Source organism: Antechinus flavipes, chromosome 2 (assembly GCF_016432865.1).
Source record: "Antechinus flavipes isolate AdamAnt ecotype Samford, QLD, Australia chromosome 2, AdamAnt_v2, whole genome shotgun sequence".
Taxonomy (NCBI): domain Eukaryota; kingdom Metazoa; phylum Chordata; class Mammalia; order Dasyuromorphia; family Dasyuridae; genus Antechinus; species Antechinus flavipes.
Window position 1 is genome coordinate 452,547,943 of NC_067399.1, and position 21,404 is coordinate 452,569,346.

At 39.7% G+C, this 21,404-nt stretch overlaps 1 protein-coding gene across 8 annotated transcripts in view; it reads left to right on the plus strand.

Annotated features, from left to right (window-relative positions):
- The window catches only part of LOC127550453 (beta-defensin 123-like), a 224,906-nt gene extending 204,206 nt beyond the window's left edge, over positions 1 to 20,700 (plus strand). For 7 of the 8 annotated variants that reach the window (XR_007950868.1, XM_051979427.1, XM_051979422.1 and 4 more), the window contains exon 2: positions 20,267 to 20,700. Coding sequence is in view for 7 of the 8 variants with exons in the window: in XM_051979427.1 (XP_051835387.1) it covers positions 20,267 to 20,577 (311 nt within the window). In the remaining variant the exon portion in view is untranslated. Of the gene's footprint in view, positions 1 to 17,191; positions 17,315 to 20,266 lie in introns of those variants that run through there. The other variant, XM_051979424.1, reaches the window with a different exon arrangement.
- The last annotated feature ends 704 nt before the right edge of the window (positions 20,701 to 21,404 follow it).

The following is a 21,404-nucleotide window of genomic DNA, read 5'->3' on the forward strand; positions in this document are numbered from 1 at the left end:
GAAACTGGAAAATGAATGGATGCCCATCAATTGGGGAATGGTTATGTAAATTGTGGTATATGAATGTTATGGAATATTATTGTTCTCTAAGAAATGACCAGCAGATGAATACAGAGAGGCATGGAGAGACTTACATGAACTGATGCTAAGTGAAATGAGCAGAACCAGGAGATCATTATACACTTCAACAACAATACTGTATGAAGATGTATTCTGATGGAAGTGGATATCTTCAATAAAGAGAAGATCTAACTCAGTTCCAATTGATCAATGATGGACAAAAGCTGCTACAACCAAAGAAAGAATATGGGGAAGTGAGTGGAAACTGTTTGCATTTTTGTTTTTCTTCCCAGGTTAGTTTTACCTTCTGAATCCAACTCTTCTTGTGCAACAAGAGAATTGTATGGTTCTGCACACATATATTGTATCTAGGATATACTATAACATATTTAACATGTATAAGACTGACTGCCATCTAGGGAAGGGGATGGAGGGAGGGAAGGGAAAAAATCAAAGCAGAAGTGAGTGCAAGGGATAATGTTGTAAAAAAATTATCCATGCATATGTTCTGTCAATAAAAAGTTATAAAAAAAGAAAATTTTCAAAGTAGTTGAACCTAGAACACTAGACACCACACAAGTCAAAGTTTTTCCCGAGAAGCTTTTTCTATAATTGTCTCTATTATGATTATATCAGAAGAGGACCACTTCTTCAGAAGAACCTGGAGTGACGGATTAAATAGTGGAAGAAAGTAACTGAGTGGACCAGGAGGAGGAGAGGAGAATGGGGTAATCTCTTTTTTGGAGTGAAATATGAGGTGAAGCCATCTGGGAGGGTATGGGAAAGGGGTACCTTGGGAGGCTTGAGGAGAGATGAGGTTTGAAATACCTTTTGTGGAATATGAGAGAACAAAGCAATTAAGGAAGAACAGGACATTTGACTTACTGCATTGAGGACCATAAATTTATAGGAAGCTTAGTTATTGAGTAGTTAGGTGATTTCCTCCATCTTTGTTCTACAGCATAAGAATAGGAACCTTTCATGATTTTTCCAACTTGTAATGCTCCCCCTTTCTAATTATCTTGTATTAATTTTATATTGATTCTATGTATACTTTTATATATACACAAATACATATATGTGTATATGTATGTATGTATATATATATATATATGTATATACATACACACACACATTCAGCTTATATATATATAATTTTTTTCAGGCTCAGGGAAGGAAGGATAGATACAATCTGAGATCTGTTGCACATATATAGAGAATAGGAAAAGGGGTACACTGGGAGTTTCAAAATACTGTCTGTGAAAGGGATAGGTTTTACTCCTTCCTCGCCAAATGACCATCATTAATATAAGTAAGACCATCACCGATAATAATTAATTAACACATTCATTTATTCAGCAAACAGAAATCAGAGAATTTCGTGGATTAGAGCATAACAAAGAATACACAAGAGTACATGAGCTCTTCAGGTGGGATCAAAATTAGATCTCAGAGGAGAATGTGTGATCTATCCCAAAGGAAGTCCACTCTAAAGAATCTCTAGACTTGTAAACCCTGGAAATCAAAGATCAAGATGGGGTAGGCTCCCACATACAACTACAGATATGAGGGCTCTTCCCAGTTTCTGTCTGTCTCTGTCTCTATCTCTCTTTCCACCTCTCTGTCTTTTCCTCCAATTCCAATGTTCTTTCTACCATATTATACCTTTAGATTTCTTCTTACATTCCCCTAAAGCTGACTCCCCTTCCCATCTCTCCATTTCTTTCCATGCCTCTACCATTTTCTTGAGCTTCCAAGTTCTTTTTGACTTCTCTTTCTCCTTCAGATGCTTTATGGGATCATAGATTTAGATCTCTAATTAGTTTAATTGTCTTGATTCATGTGTGAGGGAAGAAGGTCCCAGAATGATGACATTACCTCCTCTGGGTCATATCTCTAATAGCATGGAGAAGAACCCAAACTTGAACTATCTGCTGAGTTCAGATGAGTTGCTTCTTCAAATTGATCATGCTCTATCTAGTTTATTGCCAAGTCTTGCCATCCCTTCCTCTAAAATGGTTTTCACTTTCCTATTCCCACAATTCCCAGGTTTGTTCAGACACCTTCTATTCTGGACAAACTCACTGACTCTAGGTCCCTTCCAATTGTTTCTATCTCTGCCTTCCCTCAAGCCCCTCCCTGGTCTCTACTTTTCAAAATCCTATCCATCATTCAAAGTTCAGCTCAAATGCTTTTCCCTTCAGTCAAGGTCCAAATGATCATAGAATAATATGACAACAGAAATAGGCACTGTGCACTTTTGCAATGATTTTCTCATTTGATTCTCACAACAACTCTGTAAATTAGGGGTGATTATTTCCATTTTACAGTTGAGATCAACAGTAGTTAAGTCACTTGACCAGGGTAACATTATTAAGAAGTATCTGGACTTGCAGCCAAAATAGCAGAGAGGAGGCACACAGCTGTGTAAGCTCTGCGTTTTCTCTCACTATCCATTTCATTACAAGCCTCTGAATTAATGCTTGACTGAAAAATACCCCACAAATAGTTACCAAGAGAAGCCATCCTTGAGATTCGCCAGGAAAGGTCTGTTTTTGCTCGAGGGTGGGGATGGTTTTAGATCGGGCGCAGGCTGAGGGCAGCGGCAGTGAGAGCATGGGAGCAGACTGGAGAGGGGGTGGGGTGTGATCGCAGCAGTCTCTTCGGGGAGAGCTTTGCTACAGGATTGGATACTTTGCCCTGGCAGCAAGTCAGCAGCCCAGCAGAGAAGCTAAAAACCCCGGGGGGTGAAGAATACAACCCCAAACAGCTGGAGTCTCTCTGGACCTGGCCACCCCTCCCCCACAGTGTCTCACCATGCTCTCAGAGTCTCAGAGTGCAGGCGCAACAGAGTCCTGCTAGTGCCTTGCTGCTGCCCCCACAGTCTGGAGAGGAAGCTTGGTAACACCACCCAGCCCCTCCCCCAAAGAAAGCAGACTCCATTTAGGGGTTTTTTCTTTTTTTTCTTTACTAGTTTGTCTTTGATTCTTTGACAAAATGAGCAAAAAATTGAAGAGGACTTTAACCCTTGACAGCTTCTATACAGATAGAGAGCAGACTCTAAATCCTGAGGAGACTAAAAACAGACAGTCTCCAGGTGAATCCCCAAAGGAGGAGATCATCTGTTCCTCAGCACAGATGAATCCCATAGAGGAAAGTAAAAAGGCTCTTACAAGAGAGCTAGAAGAAAAATGGAAAAAGGAGAGAGAGACTTGGCAAAAGAGCCTGGAGAAGTCATTCCACTCATTTAAAGAGAGACTGGATAAAGAAATAAAATCCTTGAAAAATAGGATTAGTGAACTGAAAACAGAAAATAGCTCTTTAAAAAACAAAATTGGCGAAATGGAAAAAAATTCCACAGAACAAAAGAACTCAATTGGACTACTAGAAAAAGATTTTTAAAAAATGAGTGAAGAAAATACTTCATTGAAAATCAGAATTGAACAAATCGAATTGAATGACTTGAGGAGACAAGAAGAATCAGTCAAGCAAATCCAAAAAAATCAAACAATGGAAAAGAATGTGAAATACCTTCTGGGGAAGACAACAGACCTGGAAAACAGATCCAGGAGAGACAATCTGAGAATTATTGGACTCCCAGAAAAGCATGATGAAAAAAAGAGCCTGGACACTATTTTCCAGGAAATTATCAAAGAGAACTGCCCAGAAGTCATAGAAACAGAGGGTAAAATAGACATTGAAAGAATTCATTGATCACCCACTGAAAGGGATCCTAAAATCAAAACACCAAGAAATATAGTGGCCAAATGCCAGAACCCTCAGATGAAGGAAAAAATATTGCAAGCAGCTAGAAAAACCCAATTCAAGTATGGAGGAGCCACAATAAGGATCACCCAGGATCTGGCAGCATCCACATTAAAGGATCGAAGGGCCTGGAATATGATATTCTGAAAGGCTAAGGAACTTGGTATGCAACCAAAAATAACTTAACCAGCTAGAATGAGCATCTTTTTCCAGGGAAGAAGATGGACATTAAACAAAGTAAGCAAATTTCACCTATTTTTGATGAAAAAGCCAGAACTTAACAAAAAGTTTGATCTACAAATATAGAACTCAAGAGAAATCTAAAAAGGTAAAGATTAATCTTGGGAACTATATTTCTGCTATAAAGATGTATAAAGAATACATGTATACCTTGTTCTAGAAACTAGATGTGGAAAGGACATTGTACCAGAAAAAGGGTAAAGTGGGGGCACTACATCTCATGAAGAGGCAAAGGAAACCTATTATATCTGAGAGAAAGAATAGAGGGGGATGAATATAGTGGGCCTCTTACTGCCTTCAGAATTGGCTTTAAGAGAAAAATTTTACACATATTCAATCTATGGTGAAACTTCTCCCACCTCATTGAAAAGTGAGAAGGGAAAAGTGAAAAGGGAAGGAATAAGCTAAGTGGAAGGGAATATGGAAACTGGGAGGGAAAGGGGTAAGATAGGGGGAGGAACTCTAAGGCGGGGGGAGGGATACTAAAAAGGGAGGGCTGTGAGAAGCAAGTGGTGCTCACAAGCTTAATACTGGGAAGGGGAATAAGGGGGAAAGAAGGGAGAAAAGCATAAACCGGGGTTAACAAGATGGCAAGTAATACAGAATTGATCATTTTAACCATAAATGTGAACAGGGTAAACTCCCCCATAAAGAGGAAGTGGTTAGCAGAATGGATTAAAAGCCAGAATCCTACAATATGTTGTTTACAGGAAACACACCTGAAGCGGGGAGATACATGCAGGTTAAAGGTAAAAGGTTGGAGCAAAATCTACTATGCTTCAGGTAAAGTCAAAAAAGCAGGGGTAGCCATCCTGATCTCAGATCAAGCTAAAGCAAAAATTGATCTAACTAAAAGAGATAAGGAAGGGCACTATATCTTGCTAAAGGGTAACATGGATAATGAAGCACTATCTATATTAAACATATATGCACCAAGTGGTGTAGCATCTAAATTCTTAAAAGAGAAATTAAGAGAGCTGCAAGAAGAAATAGACAGCAAAACTATAATAGTGGGAAATCTCAACCTTGCACTCTCAGAATTAGATAAATCAAACCATAAAATAAATAAGAAAGAAGTCAAAGAGGTAAATAGAATACTAGAAAAGTTAGATATGATAGATCTCTGGAGAAAATGTAATGGAGTACACTTTCTTTTCAGCAGTTCATGGAACCGATACAAAAATTGACCATATATTAGGACATAAAAACCTCAAACTCAAATGCAGTAAGGCAGAAATAGTAAATGCATCCTTTTCAGACCACGATGCAATAAAAATTACATTCAACAAAAAGCCAGGGGAAAGTAGACCAAAAAATAATTGGAAACTAAATAATCTCATACTAAAGAATGATTGGGTGAAACAACAAATCATAGACATAATTAATAACTTCACCCAAGAAAACGATAACAATGAGACATCATACCAAAATGTATAGGATGCAGCCAAAGCGGTAATAAGGGGAAATTTCATATCTCTAGAGGCCTATTTGTATAAAATAGAGAAAGAGAAGATCAATGAATTGGGCTTGCAACTAAAAATGCTAGAAAAGGAACAAATTAAAAACCTCCAGTCAAACACTAAACTTGAAATTCTAAAAATAAAAGGAGAGATCAATAAAATTGAAAGTAAAAAACTATTGAATTAATTAATAAAACTAAGAGTTGGTTCTATGAAAAAACCAACAAAATAGACAAACCCTTAGTAAATCTGATTAAAAAAAGGAAAGAGGAAAATCAAATTGTTAGTCTTAAAAATGAAAAGGGAGAACTCACCACTAATGAAGAGGAAATTAGAGCAATAATTAGGAGTTACTTTGCCCAACTTTATGCCAATAAATTTGACAACTTAAATGAAATGGAAGAATATCTCCAAAAATATAGCTTGCCCAAACTAATAGAGGGTAAATATCCTAAACAGTCCCATCTCAGAAAAAGAAATAGAACAGACTATCAACCAACTCCCTAAGAAAAAATCCCCAGGACCAGATGGATTTACATGTGAATTCTATCAAACATTTAAAGAATAATTAACTCCAATGCTAAATAAACTATTTGAAAAAATAGGGATTGAAGAAGTCTTACCAAACTCCTTTTATGACACAGACATGGTACTGATACCAAAACCAGGTGGGTTGAAAACAGAGAAAGAAAATTATAGACCAATCTCCCTAATGAATATTGATGCTAAAATCTTAAATAAAATATTAGCAAAAAGATTACAGAAAATCACCCCCAGGATAATACACTATGACCAAGTAGGATTTATACCATGAATGCAGGGCTGGTTCAATATTAAGAAAACTATTAGCATAATTGACTATATCAATAACCAAACAAACATAACTATATGATCATCTCAATAGATGCCGAAAAAACATTTGATAAAATCCAACATCCATTCCTAATAAAAACACTTGAGAGCATAAGAATAAATGGACTTTTCCTTAAAATAGTCAGGAGCATATATTTAAAACCATCAGTAAGCATCATATGCAATGGGGAAAAACTGGAACCTTTCCCAGTAAGATCTGGAGTGAAGCAAGGTTGCCCACTATCACCATTATTATTTAATATCATATTAGAAACAATAGCCTCGGCAATAAGAGTCGAGAAAGATATTAAAGGAATTAGAGTAGGCAATGAGGAAACCAAACTATCACTCTTTGCAGATGATATGATGGTATACCTAAAATACCCCAGAGATTCTACTAAAAAGCTATTAGAAATAATTCATAATTTTAGCAAAGTAGCTGGATACGAAATAAATCCCCATAAATCCTCAGCATTTTTATACATCACCAACAAAACCCAACAGCAAGAGATACAAAGAGAAATTCCATTCAAAATAACTGTTGATAGCATAAAATATTTGGGAATCTATCTACCAAAGGAAAGTCAGGAATTATATGAGCAAAATTACAAAAAAGTCTCCACACAAATAAAGTCAGACTTAAATAATTGGAAAAATATTAAGTGCTCTTGGATAGGCTGAGCAAATATAATAAAGATGACAATACTCCCCAAACTAATCTATTTATTTAGTGCTATACCAATCAGACTTCCAAGAAAATATTTTAATGATCTAGAAAAAATAACAACAAAATTCATATGGAACAATAAAAAGTCGAGAATCTCAAGGGAATTAATGAAAAAAAAAAAAAAAACAAATGAAGGTGGCCTAGCTGTACCTGATCTAAAATTATATTATAAAGCAGCAGTCACCAAAACCATTTGGTATTGGCTAAGAAATAGATCAGTTGATCAGTGGAAAAGGTTAGGTTCACAAGACAGAATAGTCAACTATAGCAATCTAGTGTTTGACAAACCCAAAGATCCTAACTTTTGGGATAAGAATTCATTATTTGATAAAAACTGCTGGGATAACTGAAAATTAGTATGGCAGAAATTAGGCATGGACCTATACTTAACACCATATACCAAGATAAGATCAAAATGGGTCCATGACCTAGGCATAAAGAACGAGATTATAAATAAATTAGAGGAACATAGGATAGTTTATCTCTCAGACTTGTGGAGGAGGAAGGAATTTGTGACCAAAGATGAACTAAAGACCATTACTGATCACAAAATAGAAAATTTTGATTACATCAAATTAAAAAGCCTTTGTACAAACAAAACTAGCGCAAACAAGATTAGAAGAGAAGCAACAAACTGGGAACAACGTCACAGTTAAAGGTTCTGATAAAGACCTCATTTCCAAAATATATAGAGAATTGACTCAAATTTATAAGAAATCAAGCCATTCTCCAATTGATAAATGGTCAAAGGATATGAACAGACAATTTTCAGAGGATGAAATTGAAACTATTACCACTCATATGAAAGAGTGTTCCAAATCATTATTGATCAGAGAAATGCAAATTAAGACAACTCTGAGATACCACTACACACCTGTCAGATTGGCTAAGATGACAGGAAAAAATAATGATGAATGTTGGAGGGGATGCGGGAAAACTGGGACACTGGTGCATTGTTGGTGGAGTTGTGAATGCATCCAACCATTCTGGAGAGCAATCTGGAATTATGCCCAAAAAGTTATCAAACTGTGCATACCCTTTGATCCAGCAGTGTTTCTATTGGGCTTATATCCCAAAGAAATACTAAAGAAGGGAAAGGGTCCTGTATGTGCCAAAATGTTTGTGGCAGCCCTGTTTGTAGTGGCTAGAAACTGGAAAATGAATGGATGCCCATCAATTGGAGAATGGCTGGGTAAATTGTGGTAGAATGTTATGGAATATTATTGTTCTGTAAGAAATGACCAGCAGGATGAATACAGAGAGGACTGGAGAGACTTACATGAACTGATGTTAAGTGAAATGAGCAGAACCAGGAGATCATTATACACTTCGACAACGATATTGTATGAGGATGTATTCTGATGGAAGTGGATTTCTTTGACAAAGAGACCTAACTGAGTTTCAATTGATAAATGATGGACAGAAGCAGCTACACCCAAAGAAAGAACACTGGGAAACGAATGTGAACTATCTGCATTTTTGTTTTTCTTCCTGGGTTATTTTTACCTTCTGAATCCAATTCTCCCTGTGCAACAAGAGAACTGTTCAGTTCTGCAAACATATATTGTATCTAGGATATACTGCAACATATCTAACATATATAGGACTGCTTGCCATCTAGGGGAGGGGTTGTTGGGAGGGAAGGGAAAAATCGGAACAGAAACGAGTGCAAGGGATAATGTTGTAAAAAAAAATTACATGGATTCTGTCAATATAAAGTTGTTATTAAATAAAATAAAATAAAATATTAAAAAAAAAAGAAGTATCTGAGACTGTATTTGAAGTGAGGTCTTCCTGCCTCCCGGCCCAGACCCCTATTTACTGTGCCACCTAGCTACCTAAGATTTTAGAATTATTAGGGACTTTAGAAATAAGAGATTTTGCTACTAGAATGATTGATAAAGACCTCATGATAGTTTCCTGCTCTATAACTCCATAATAGCCCAAGTTCTTAGTCTTTCTGTCAATGTACTCTATTCACTATGGCTTACTCTTCTTATTTAGGCTTTTTTCCTTTTAATGTAATAAAAATATTTATTTTATACAACTATTCATGTTTGCATTCAAATCTCCAATTACAGGAACTTTATATAATTTCAAAAGAAACAATATTGTCATAGATTTTTAAAATGAATATGAGTATCACCAATCTGACATTAAGCTCTAAGACTATGTAAGGTTTACAAAATTACTTAAATTGGTATAACAAATACTCAAAAGTCTGAATATTACCAAAATTCTTATATGTATAGAAAATACAAAGTGCAAAATATCTCTCGTGAAAAAACGAGTTGACAATAAGTAGTTACCTTTTCTGTGGCAATAGATTATTTTATTATTCAGTCTTTTTCTCATTGTCACCCAGGGCACACCCTTGGTGCCAATCAGTCCATTTTCATCATTGTCCACATTCTGCCCCAGGCCCCAGCATCCTAGCCTTTCCCCAATGTGCCTTTTCTCATGCTGTTTCTCCAATCTAAATGTCTTTCTCCTAGTTCTTTGCTCATCATTTTAACAAACCACCAGACAGCTTCTGTGTGCAGAGCACTGCTTTTGGGCCCATAGATACAATGCTTGTTCTCAAGTAGTTTACAATGTATTCATCTAAGTTCCCTGAATCCCAAACTCATTGTAGTCCCATCATCTCCAGAAAATTTGCCCTGTCTGCTGCAGTCCACAGGGATCTCTTTGAATTCCTTAATGGAATTCAGTTCCACTGAAAATTTTTTTCTTAAATGATTACCCTGTATAGATTTCATATAGTTGGACACTGGATGAGAAATTGACAGCCTAGTAAAAAAGGAAGACAAGTATGTAGATAATTGTCATGCCCATTAGAACATGGCTATGGGCAAAAAACGAATATGAGATGTTAGAGAAAAGATGAGGGAAATATCACTCAGCTTGGATAGGAGGACTCAATGGAACCATTCATGGTTGTTGTTTGTCCTTCATTCTCTAGGGGGGCCATGACATCAGAAAAGTGATGCCATGACACACAAGTAGGCCATGTCGCCTTAAAAGGAGACCATCTGGAAAGTAGTTTCAAGGATGGCAGGAAAATCCTCCACAAACTTTCTTAAGAGACTAAAAGCTTTAAAATCCTCATAGAACTCATGCTGAAACTATGGATACCCTGAAGATTTAGAAATATCTACAATTCACACAGAGAGAAAAAGAACAGAGTAAAGTGCAGAATCTGAGAGCTATATACCAGAATTTTACAAGATAGGAACTGGAGAAACCTCAGACCATAGAAGGTCAGAGCTGAAAGGGGCCTTAAAGATTGTCTAAATCTAATTTATTTTTTTTTACATATGTAGAAATTGAGTTATATTCAAAGTCAAAAACATAGTTAGAGGTAGAACTGATTTCCTGACTCACTGGATTAGGTCTTTTTTATTCTCTCAACCTTTGTCTCCTTCTACCCCTTAGTCTCCCACTCTCCTTCTCTCTGTTCCTGTCTCTCTTTCTCCCTCCTCACCTTTCCTCCCTTCCTCCCTCTCTTTTCCTTCTCTCCCCCTTTCCTCTCTCCCTCTCCTCTCTGCCTCCCTTTCTCCTCCTCTTCCTCTTTCTCCCCTCTCCCTCCTTTCCCTGTCCTTCCCTCTCTTCCTTCCTCCCTCTTTCTGTCTCTGTCTCTGTTGTCTCTCTCCCTGTCCCTTTCCCTGTCCCTCTCCCTGTCCTTCTCCCTGTCCCTCTTCCTCTCCTTCTCCTTCTCCCTGACTCTGTCCCTCTTATTGTCCCTGTCCCTCTCTGTCTCCCCCCACCTCTTCTCTCCCTTCCCCTTTCTCCAACTCTAGCAGGTGATTTCCTGAGAGTAGTTTTGGACAGAAGGGGTGAAAAAACTGTACAACACTTCAGGTGTCTTAGAGAGGTTTTAAAAAGAAAGGATTCAATAGATCCCACTGGGGGTGAGCATGAATTAATCTTCATTTTTTTTTTTTTGCCAAGGCAGAAGAGGCTGGTTCTTATGTTTCTTTCTTGAAATTCTCTTGTCTTTTCAATTTAATTGATGACAACCTCAGTTCAAAGTAAGTATGAAAGCCATATTCTATTGGAATATTTATAGGAGAGAGAATAAATAAATATGCACGTATTTCCATTTTGATGAGAACTTGGATAAAGGAGACAGGTAGTCCAACTTGGTGGCAAGAACATTGGTTTTTAGATTGAAAGACTATAGATTCTGGTGTGTAGAAATCATGAAGAAGTTACAGATTAAGCAGGGACTTATTGATCAGGGACTGTTAGCTAAAGCCTCAAAGGCCTCAGTTTATGAAGCATATGATTTTAGATAAGGCCTGGACAATATTCCACTGTCCAAAAGAGGATCCCTAGTGAGGAAGCATGTGATTTTAGATAAGGCCTGGACTATATTCCATTGTTCAAAGGATGCTGGTGAGAAAGCTATACATCTACTATATTCCACTGACCAAATAGGAAAATAGAGACTTATGTGACCAATCACAGCATACAAAGGGTGGAATTTTTGGGGTTGTCTAAAATGTATAAAAGCTGTGAGCACTATCAAGGGAGTGTTTCTGTCCTGCTGTGAAATTTGGCTCACAGACCAAGATGAGGTCCACTTCTCGAGATTCTAATAAATAATTCTGCTTCTTATGAGTGATCTCTGAGAAGTCAATTTGGGTAGGTCTCTCCATCCCAAACAGTTGGGGCCTCTCTGGGATGGGGTCTTTGGGAGAGATAGCTGTGCACCCCAGACAGGGACAGGCGCCCATGGAGCAGTTTTCTCCATGGTCTCTGGCTCTGGGTGGGCAGCCTCCCTCCCTCTTAGACATCGGCCCAAGACAGAGGTACTCGGTGGAAAGCAGAATTGAAATCTGAGGACTGAAGGAAGTAGAGTCCTGATGGCCACCAAAATGCAGTCTGAGGCTTACACATGTAAACTTGAGGTAAAAAGCTCTCAAAAGTCTGGGGGTCCATTGGCTGGGTTGAGGGAGAGACCCAGAGGGATTAGGCCTACTAAATTTGTTTTTGATGGGGACTGCTGTTGACCCCAATGAAAAGACTTTCTGAGAAAGCTCTTGGGTGACTGGGAGCATAAGGATGACTTCTGCTGATAATGGGATAGAAGCAGTCTACGAATTTGTGTCAGGACAGTAGCTAGGTATAAAAGGATCAGACTTAACTCTATATGTAAAAGGTGAAAATAGAGATCTGTGTGTATCTGTTTGCTTTGCATTTTGTGTTCTGTGTTAAAAAGTTAGCAAGCTCGTAAGAGCTAAGAATTCAGCCTCTGTGTTACAGGTTCAGAAAAATATCAGGCTGAATTTTTGGGAATTAGAATTCAAAGTAGTAATTCTTTCAGAGTGGCTCAGAATGTATTGGTCTTAGATCATGGTAAGGTCATTTGGGAGCTAATTTCAGCTTCTCAAGATTAGGAAAGAGCAAGAAAAGAAGTTTTAAAAATCTTTTTTTTCTCTCTCTCCCTCCCTCTATCTCTGGCTGACTGCAGCAGCTTTGTGGGGGGAAAGGGAGGATAAGGGAGAGGAGGGAGAAAAAGGGGAAATAAAAACATAGATTGAAAGGGATTTAAAAGTTTGGAAAGTTTAAAAAAATAGAAGAGCAGTGTCCCAACATTTAAAGAAAAGTAGTTTGAATGGAATATCTAGGCATTCTCTGTGAAGACAGAGAAATGCACTAAAAGGGCTTGGAAGTTTAGAGAAATTAGAGAAACTCTGTTTGGATAGTGGGAGAGAAGAATTTCAAGCTGAAACAAATTTCTCTCCAAGCTATTCCTGGGGAAAAGCCCCTGGTTTGTATGTTTTTTTTTAATTTAAAAGTTCTCTTAAGTTTTAAGAACAATGATTAAGAAATTTGGGGATTGATTAATTTGTAAGTAAATGGAACTTGGCTATTTTAAATGGACAGAAAAGTTTTTCCTTAAAAAAGGTTTTCAAAGCCTGCTAGAGTAAAGAACAATAAAATTCAAGCTCTGCCTGGACAGATAAGAGGTGCTAATTGCTGTCAGAAGAACACTCAGGCAGAAGGAAAAAAAAAAAAAAACTTTTATAAGTTTTGAAGGGACAAATGAGAGGGAATGCAGATTTATGAAGGATTGATTTATAGGAGCAAATTGAGAGCCTGAAAGATTTCAAGAAGGAATCAGTTGGAAAAAGAAAGGAAATAAACTGATTTCTTAAATCTTGAGAAGGATTCCTGGGTAGGAAATTGAGTGGAAGGAAGGGCTGCCTTGGAAAGGGGCCTTTGTTTGTGCTGCAGCAGAACTGCTGAAGAAAGCAGTCTAATCTTTTAAAGGGACAAGCTGCTCTCATAGGGTGTTAATTGACTGAATATTTGTTTCTTTGAAACATGATGGTTTTCTTGTTTAAGGAGTATGATCATAAATGCGATCTATAGTTTGAAAGTGTTATTTCAAAAAGTTTAATTGATGTTTTTAAAAACTTTTCAGATTCTTTTATGTGAATGATGCCAATTATTTAAAGGGACTCCAAGAATAATAGTTTTTGTCTTCATCCTTTTGAAAATGTTTTTGTCATGGACAATATGTAGTTTGGGATTTTTCTGTGTATTGGGTATTTTAAAAGCAAAATGATTGGTATAATATTCAATTTATGGAACATCTACTTGGGTATATAAGAATTGTGTGAACATTCTGGGATAAATTTCTTACTGTTTAAAGTCTTACAATATGTAGATGATCCTCTTGTGGCAAGGCGGAAAAATAGTGACCAAGTCACTATCAATTTGTCAAGTTATTTAGGAGCACAGGGACTGAGAATTTCTTAAGACAAATTGCAATTTATGAAATGTGAGGTAAAATATTTAGATCATTGTATAAGTGAAGGAAAAAAAGAAATTAGATCCTGTAAATTACTTGAGGGAAAGAATGGAAACAGTAAAGGTAAGGGATTGGCACACAGGGCATTGGTCACTGAAATTTTAACCAATTTTATGTTACCTAAGAACATAGCAGTGATTCATGTGCAAGGGCTCCAAAAAGGAGATTCATTTGAGGCTAGGAGAAACTGCTTTGCAGAAGGGGAGGTAAAACGGGTTGGAGAAGAGGAATCTGTAAGTATGGAGGAGATGATGGTGCTAATTCTGGCATTTCCACCTCCAATGCCTCCATCTTCCCTTACCCCAGAAGAGAAGTAGAAAATCCAGAGGCTTGGTGCTCAGGAGGATAAAGAGGGGCACCTTCCTGATGGCAGAGAGGTACTGACCACAGCAGGTATAAGACATGTACTCCCACATTTATATCAGGGCAGTCATTGGGGTGTCCGAAACCTGTGTAAGGCGGTGCTGACTAGGTTTCTGGTACCGGGCTTGTACACAATAGCAGGCAACTGGTCAGCGGGTATCCTGTTTGTCAGAAGATGAATAGGGCAGCCCAATGACAAGTCCAAAAAGGAGGAAGGCCCCCTGATATCAGGCCTTTCCAAAGCATACAGGTGGACTTTACTGAGCTGCCATCAGTGGGGCATCTCAAATACCTGGAACATTTGATTTCATGGGTGGAGGCCTTCCCCCTTGCCCAGGAAATTGCCTTAGCAGTCATAAAAGTACTCCTTGAGCATATGGGTTGTGGGTATTTGTTGTGGTATGGGTTAATGGAGCAGATAGATTCGACCCATTTCATGGCTAAGATCCTCCTATCTGTGGCCCAAGCTCTAGAAATATCATGGGACTTACTCACCCCGTGGCATCTGCCCTCATCAGGTAACATAGAAAGGATGGATAAGGAAATTAAACAGTAACTGACTAAATTGACATTTGAGACACAATTGCCCTGGATCAAGTGCCTTCCCCTTGCCTTATTAAGAATAGAACAAAACCCTGAAGGGATATGGGATTAGCACCTTATGAATTATTATGGTCACCCTTATCCAAAAGGGATTCAAAATTCTTCCTTGGATCCAATATTTGAGACCAAGGATTTGTTTTTGAGGAAATGCGTCATGTCTGTACTGCAACATTTGAAAACTTTACAACTAAAAGGGCTTATTGCTCAGACTCCTCCCTTAGGATTCACAGTGCATAAGTTCCAGCTTGGAGACTGGGTTCTGGTTCGGACATGGAAGGAGGACAAGCTGACCTTGACTTGGGAAGGACCGTTCCAGATGCTCTTGACATCAGACACAGTAGTGAGTACACAGGAAAGAGGGTGGACTCAGCATACTAGAATTAAAGGACCAGTGGACACTCTGAGGTGTGGACTTCCAAACTGAATCCAGAGAGCAAGCTGAGACAACCATTGAAAAGGAACTGATGAACTGTGCGTGTAAAATCTTGATAGTGGCGTTGATCTGGCATATCTTATTGGGGCATTGTCTAAATCAAACAGGGATAGGGCCATGGATGGGAGAGAGTAAGTGTGAATGGACTTTTGCCTGGCAATCAGAGAGGGTAGATATTATAGATTGTAGTGAGTATAGAAACAGATGGAGCAAGTCAAATATTGTTTGTGATGATGGGTCAATGCTTAATTGTGTCCATCAGCATTTGTTAGGGGGTAATAAGGACAAATTGGTGATGCTAATGGATGGGAAGATGCCTGGCCCTCAGCATAGATTATCAAAAAATATGGACCGGTGACATGGACTCGATGGTGGTTGGGGATATTGGACATATATATATATATATATATATATACATATATACACACATATATATGCATATACATATATATATAATATGTATACATACATACATACACACACACATATACACACATAACAGATTAATTCAACTGCAAGCAGTCTTAGGAGTAACTAAGCTAACCAAACTGCTCAGGCCCTTGATCTATTAACTGATCAGGACACCCAGACACGGGAAGCTGTTTTATAACATAGATTAGTTTTAGATTCTCTGTTAGCAGAAGAAGGAAGGGTCTGTGGGAAACTAAACCTGCCTACCTGTTGTATGCAAATTGATGACAATGGACAAGTAGTAAAAGAAATTACTAAGTGCATTTGCAGGATAGTTCATGTGCCTGTACAAGTTTGGAAACCTCCCTTCACAAATAGCTGGTGGTCTTGGTTTGATGGTGGCTGGTGGAAACAGCTCTTATAGTATAGATTTATTGCAATCAGTGGTATTATTCTGTTCCCACTGTGTTTACCCTGTATAATTATATTGGTAACAAGAATAGTTCAAAGATCACTGTCAAGAATCTTACATATGGAGGATGCTTTTAAAATGACAGAAAAAGGGAAGAGAGGCAGTAGCAGGGGATGATCCAGATGAGGGGATTAACAAGCAACGTGTAGAGATGTTAATCGAATTTGACCACAATGTTAGTTCCTCATGAGGAAATATATATACATATATATTTATGAAAAAGAGGGGGAATTGTGTGGAAAAGGTGAAGAACTTACAGATCAAGCACATATTGATCAGAGACTGTTAGCTAAAGCCTCAGAGACCTGAGTTTATGAAGCATGTGATTTTAGATAAGGCCTGGACTATATTCCATTGTTCAAAGGATACTGGTGAGAAAGTTATACATCTACTATATTCCACTGACCAAATAGGAGAATAGAGACTTATGTGACCAATCACACCATATAGAGAGTGGGATTTGGGGGGTTCTTTGTCTGAAATGTATAAAAGCTATGAGCACCGTCAAGGGAGTGTTTCTCTCCTGCTGTGAAATTTGGCTCACACTCCAGGATGGGATCTGCTTCTCAAGATTCTAATAAATAATTCTGCTTTTTATGAGTGATCTCTGAGTAGTCAGTTTGGGTAGGTCTCTTCATCCCAAACAGTATAAAATAAGGCCCTTGCTAATAAGACCTGGTCTAAATCACTCCCCTTCTCTCCAGCTTAATTTATACCCCTGTAAAAGATTGCCAAAGTACCTCCTAGCTTAAAAATCTGTGCTTTTATAATTTACTGTTTTGAGTGTGGTTTATGTCTCCCTCAACAGTGCCACTGATGGAGATTAGAACCCAAGAGGCACCCAATCGGAGTCGCTGGTCAATGGACAGTCTGACCTAATGGAATGACACTGAATAACACAGAATTCTACTCCCTCTCTGGTTCAACACTCCTGGCCCCACCCCACTGGGGAGGGTAATAAATGCTGGAGCTCCAACTCACAGTACACAGGGAGGTCTCTCAGTTCTCCATTAGTCCTGCTGGTCTTCTCTCAAGGGGACATCAACCATGAAGCTCCTTCTCCTGGCCTTTGCCATTATGTCATTTCTGGCACAGAGAACCCAAGGTAATCTGTAACTGTGTTGAGGGAAGAAAGAGAGCTGGGACTGGGTCACACTAGTCATTGCAGGTGCTCATGAATGTGGGATGGGACCATGGGATGAAAGCCAGGGCTATTAAGGAGCACTGAAATCCACCTGTGAAGAGCAGGGATACTCTTAGAGTTACCCAGAAGCTGTATAGATTCACATTTTGTCTTTACAAGAACTTGGAGCTTTAAGAAAGGGAAATGTGTTCCAGGAATTAGGTGGTGTGATGAATTGGAAAGAACTATGGATTTGGAGCTAGAAGACCAGGGTTCAGAAGTTGACTTTGTTACCTGTGTGACCTTGGGCGTGTCCTCAGGTCTCTATCAGTTAAATGACAAGGTTTGGGCTAGGGTCTTTCTAAGGTCACTTAAGTTCAGTTTTTCTACCTATGTAGGCTAGAATGAATCAGCTTTACATGTCCTAATTTAGGAATTAAAAAACAAACTCTTCTTTAATGAGATAGATTTTTAGCCTGCACCATAATGGGCCCTAAGTTAACTCTTCAATGTACAAAACAGAACAATTTTTTTCTCTTCTTAAGAATACTTTGTGAAAATTTCTTTGATCTTAATGTTCTGGGGTATAGTGTACTTAGTGACATTCATCTCCAATTCCCTTCCGTCTTTTGACGCTAATAGGTTCTGTTTTTTCTTAGACTTTGTATTTCCAACTGAAGGATCCAAACACCCCTAAGATTCTGGCCTAGCCAACAGAGGCTAATCTACATTGTCCACAGTATTATCTAGAGTCTGTGCTAGGGTAGAAAGGGAACAGAAGCTGATGGGAACGGGGTACATGCAAAAAGGGAGAGACAATGAGAGATGATTCTGAGTTTTTGAGCCTGAATGACTGGGTGGATGGGTGATGCCATGATTCTATTTAGGGAAGTCAGAAGGGCCAAATGGTTTTTAGGGAAGATGAAGGGTTTGTTTGCAAATGTGTTGAATCTGAAGAACTGGTATTATATCCAGCTAGAAATGATCTGTGTACAGGCTATTGGAAGTGTGAACCTGGGAAAGAGATAGGGATTTGAGGGTTATCCTCATAAAGATGAAAGAAAGGTGATGAGTGAATTAGAGAAAATGAAAAAATGAAGCCTTTCAGACATGACTATTTATATGTAATCTATATCAAATTATTTACCATCTTAGGGAGGGGAAGGGGACAGGTGGAGGAAGAAACTTTGGAACTCAAAATTTTAAAAAAATGAATGGTAAAAATTGTTTTCAAATATAATTGGAAAAAATAAAGTACTATTTAAAAATACATATGCCCACGTTTTGGGAGACAGGAGGAGGAGTAACCAACAACAGAGATAGAGTTAGAAGTCCTCTAGGTCACTAAGTGATCACTTAGTGGTGTGAGAGCTAAGGAAGATGATAAGAATTTCAAAATGAAGAGTATAACCAATATTATTAAAGACACTATAATTGTCAAGGAGAATGAAGGCAGAGAAAAGGACATGGCACTTGAGCAGAAGGAGTTCTGTCATTAGTGACTATAGGAGGAGTTATGTACTCGAATTCTCAGTACAATTTATGCAGAAAAGTCTTTGCTGTGGGAAGTGATTTAACTCCAAGCAGATACTTGAAAATCCTGCATGATATTCCTATGATAGCAAGAGCTGGGAGTCATAAAGTGAGCTTGGATATTCTGCAGCCTGAGTCAGAGGCTCATCTCCCAGAGACACTGTTCTTTCCCTTATATGTTTCTATGAAGAATTAGAGGAATCACAGAGCGCAGAATCAGATTTAGAAAGGGAAAAGACTTCAGAGACCATCTAGTCCAACCTCCTGAACTTTCCTACAGATGATGAAACTGAGGTTCAGAGAGATGTTAATTTGCCCAAGGTCACATAAGTAATGTCAGAGGTAGCTTGAAGAACCCATGTCTTCTAACTCCAGAGTCAGTCTTCTATCTCCCATCCTTGCTGCCTCCTTTCCATCACAGAAGCTTAGTTTTCTAGAAGTTTTCTGTTCAACACTCCCCCCACTCCCCACTGCATTTTATGTTTGAGGGAACTGGCTAAGTATATTTCCTCCAGTCACAGGCAGTGAATGAAAGAGCTGGGATTTGACTCTAGCCCTCTGACTTTTCAGTCCAGGTCTCTCTCCACTGTACCATCTGGAGCAGAGGCCTCAGTTGACAGCCCTTCCTATTGTCTTCTTCCCTCCCCCCGCGCCTCCCCCACCCTCTCCCGCCTGTGAATCCGGACTCTAATTAGCGTCCAAAAAGAATGCCTCTGGGAATGGGGCACCTAGGTGAACGGGGGTAGAGAGTCAGGAACACTTGAGTTCAACTTCAGCTTCAGAACACTTACTGGCGTGTGACTCTGTGTAAATTTAATCCTGTTTGCCTCCATTTCCTCAACTGGAAAATGAGCTGGAAGAGGAAATCATTAACCATTTTTTGCCAAGAAAATCCCAAATGGGGCCACGAAGCACGGCTGACCGACTAAAGCTATTTTCTGGTACCTATTTCCTGAACTTAAGCACTGGGCAGATGTTAAAAAAGTTTGCTTTGCATTTCCTAGGGACAGGAGCATAAGGTGGGGTTGAGAGTTCAAGATCTTCCTCTCCACCCTCCCCTCTGCTCTGGGGCTTCTGGAGGAAGTGAGGAGACTTAGGGCTTCTGAGTGATGCTGCGGCTGAGGAAGAGTCTGAAAGGTTGGGAAGTGCTCCCCTTCCCCGGAAACACAATCTTCTCTCATTACACTGCTTTTCTCTCTCACCGTCCTCCCCAGCCAGATCTACCATCGTCTTCGGCTGCGCGCCCCTTGTCCTGACCACCCTGAAATCTGGTGTTTGGGATTACAGCGGCCCAGAACCCCAGGCTCTCTCTCCCTCTTCCACCCCTCGCCAGGGCAGGCGCCAATCCTGCCATTCCGAGGCTCCCCCGTTCACTTTGTGCTCTCTTCTTTCCCTGGGCAGGTGGTTGGGGAGAAAAAAAATGCTTCAATAATGTGGGGCGCTGTCGGACGAGCTGCAAGGGTAAGGAAAAGGAGCATTCTACGTGCGATAATAACAAAACGTGCTGTGTGCCCTTGGACAAGCTCCCGAAGGAATCCTCAGGTTCGTCCGCGTCGAGCACGACTGCCACGGCACCTCCCAAAGCCGGAGCCTTGACCACCCAACCAGCTGCAGGTGGCGCTCCGGCTGCAGCTGCCCCTACAGCAGCCCCTGCAGCCGCAGCCACCCCAGCGGCCCCCGCCACCACCGCCGCTACCACCGCCGCCCCTTAGCAGGAGGTGAATAGAGTGAAGAGTAAGGAGAAAGCAATGTCAGAGAGCCCGGACTGCCTCCTCCTGGTACCCCATCAGGGCACCTGTTCAACTCTGGGCTCCAATAAAGTGTTCTGGACCATCTCCTCTGTGTTGCCATTCATCCATGCGCCATGTATTTATGAAGTCATTGTATATTGATCAGGAAATTGAGGAATCCTACTCATAGAAAGCAGGTTGGGAAGTGGAGGGTTAGCTGGGAAGAGAAGACAATGAGTGGAAATGGACCAGGGTGGGCCTGCCGGAACCCGGAGGGAGGGGAGGGGATGTGATTATGTAGACTTACCCGCAGCTCCTAGCACTTGCGCTTGTAGGCCAAGTTTCAAGTCAACCATTTTTGCACAGGGAACTGCGATGCCCTCCCCGCAGACCAGCACAGGAGACGGCGGGAGGGAGTCAAGACTGTGCTCGCTACTCCCATTCCTTACCAAGGTTCTTTTTTTTTTTTTTTTTTTTTTTTTTTTTTTTAGGGAAAGAGGGAACTTAAGGAGATCGCGACTGAAGAGGCTTAAAGGCAATGGTCCTAACAGTCCGAGCTGAATTCGGTGCCCTCTTCCATGGGGGGAAAATGATCAGTGAGGGCTTGAGCCCATGAAACCTCTGCTTTCGCTCAGCTTTCTGTGGGTAGAATGAGCCAGGACTGTGGAGATTATCTAAGGAGGAAAATATGGCCTCCAGTTCTCCAGGGATACCTGGAAATAACAAAAAGAACATTATACTGAGGTCCCTGGTATGCCACTAACCGGCATAATGTGGCGTCTTCATTAATTGGTAAGTGACCTTAGGCA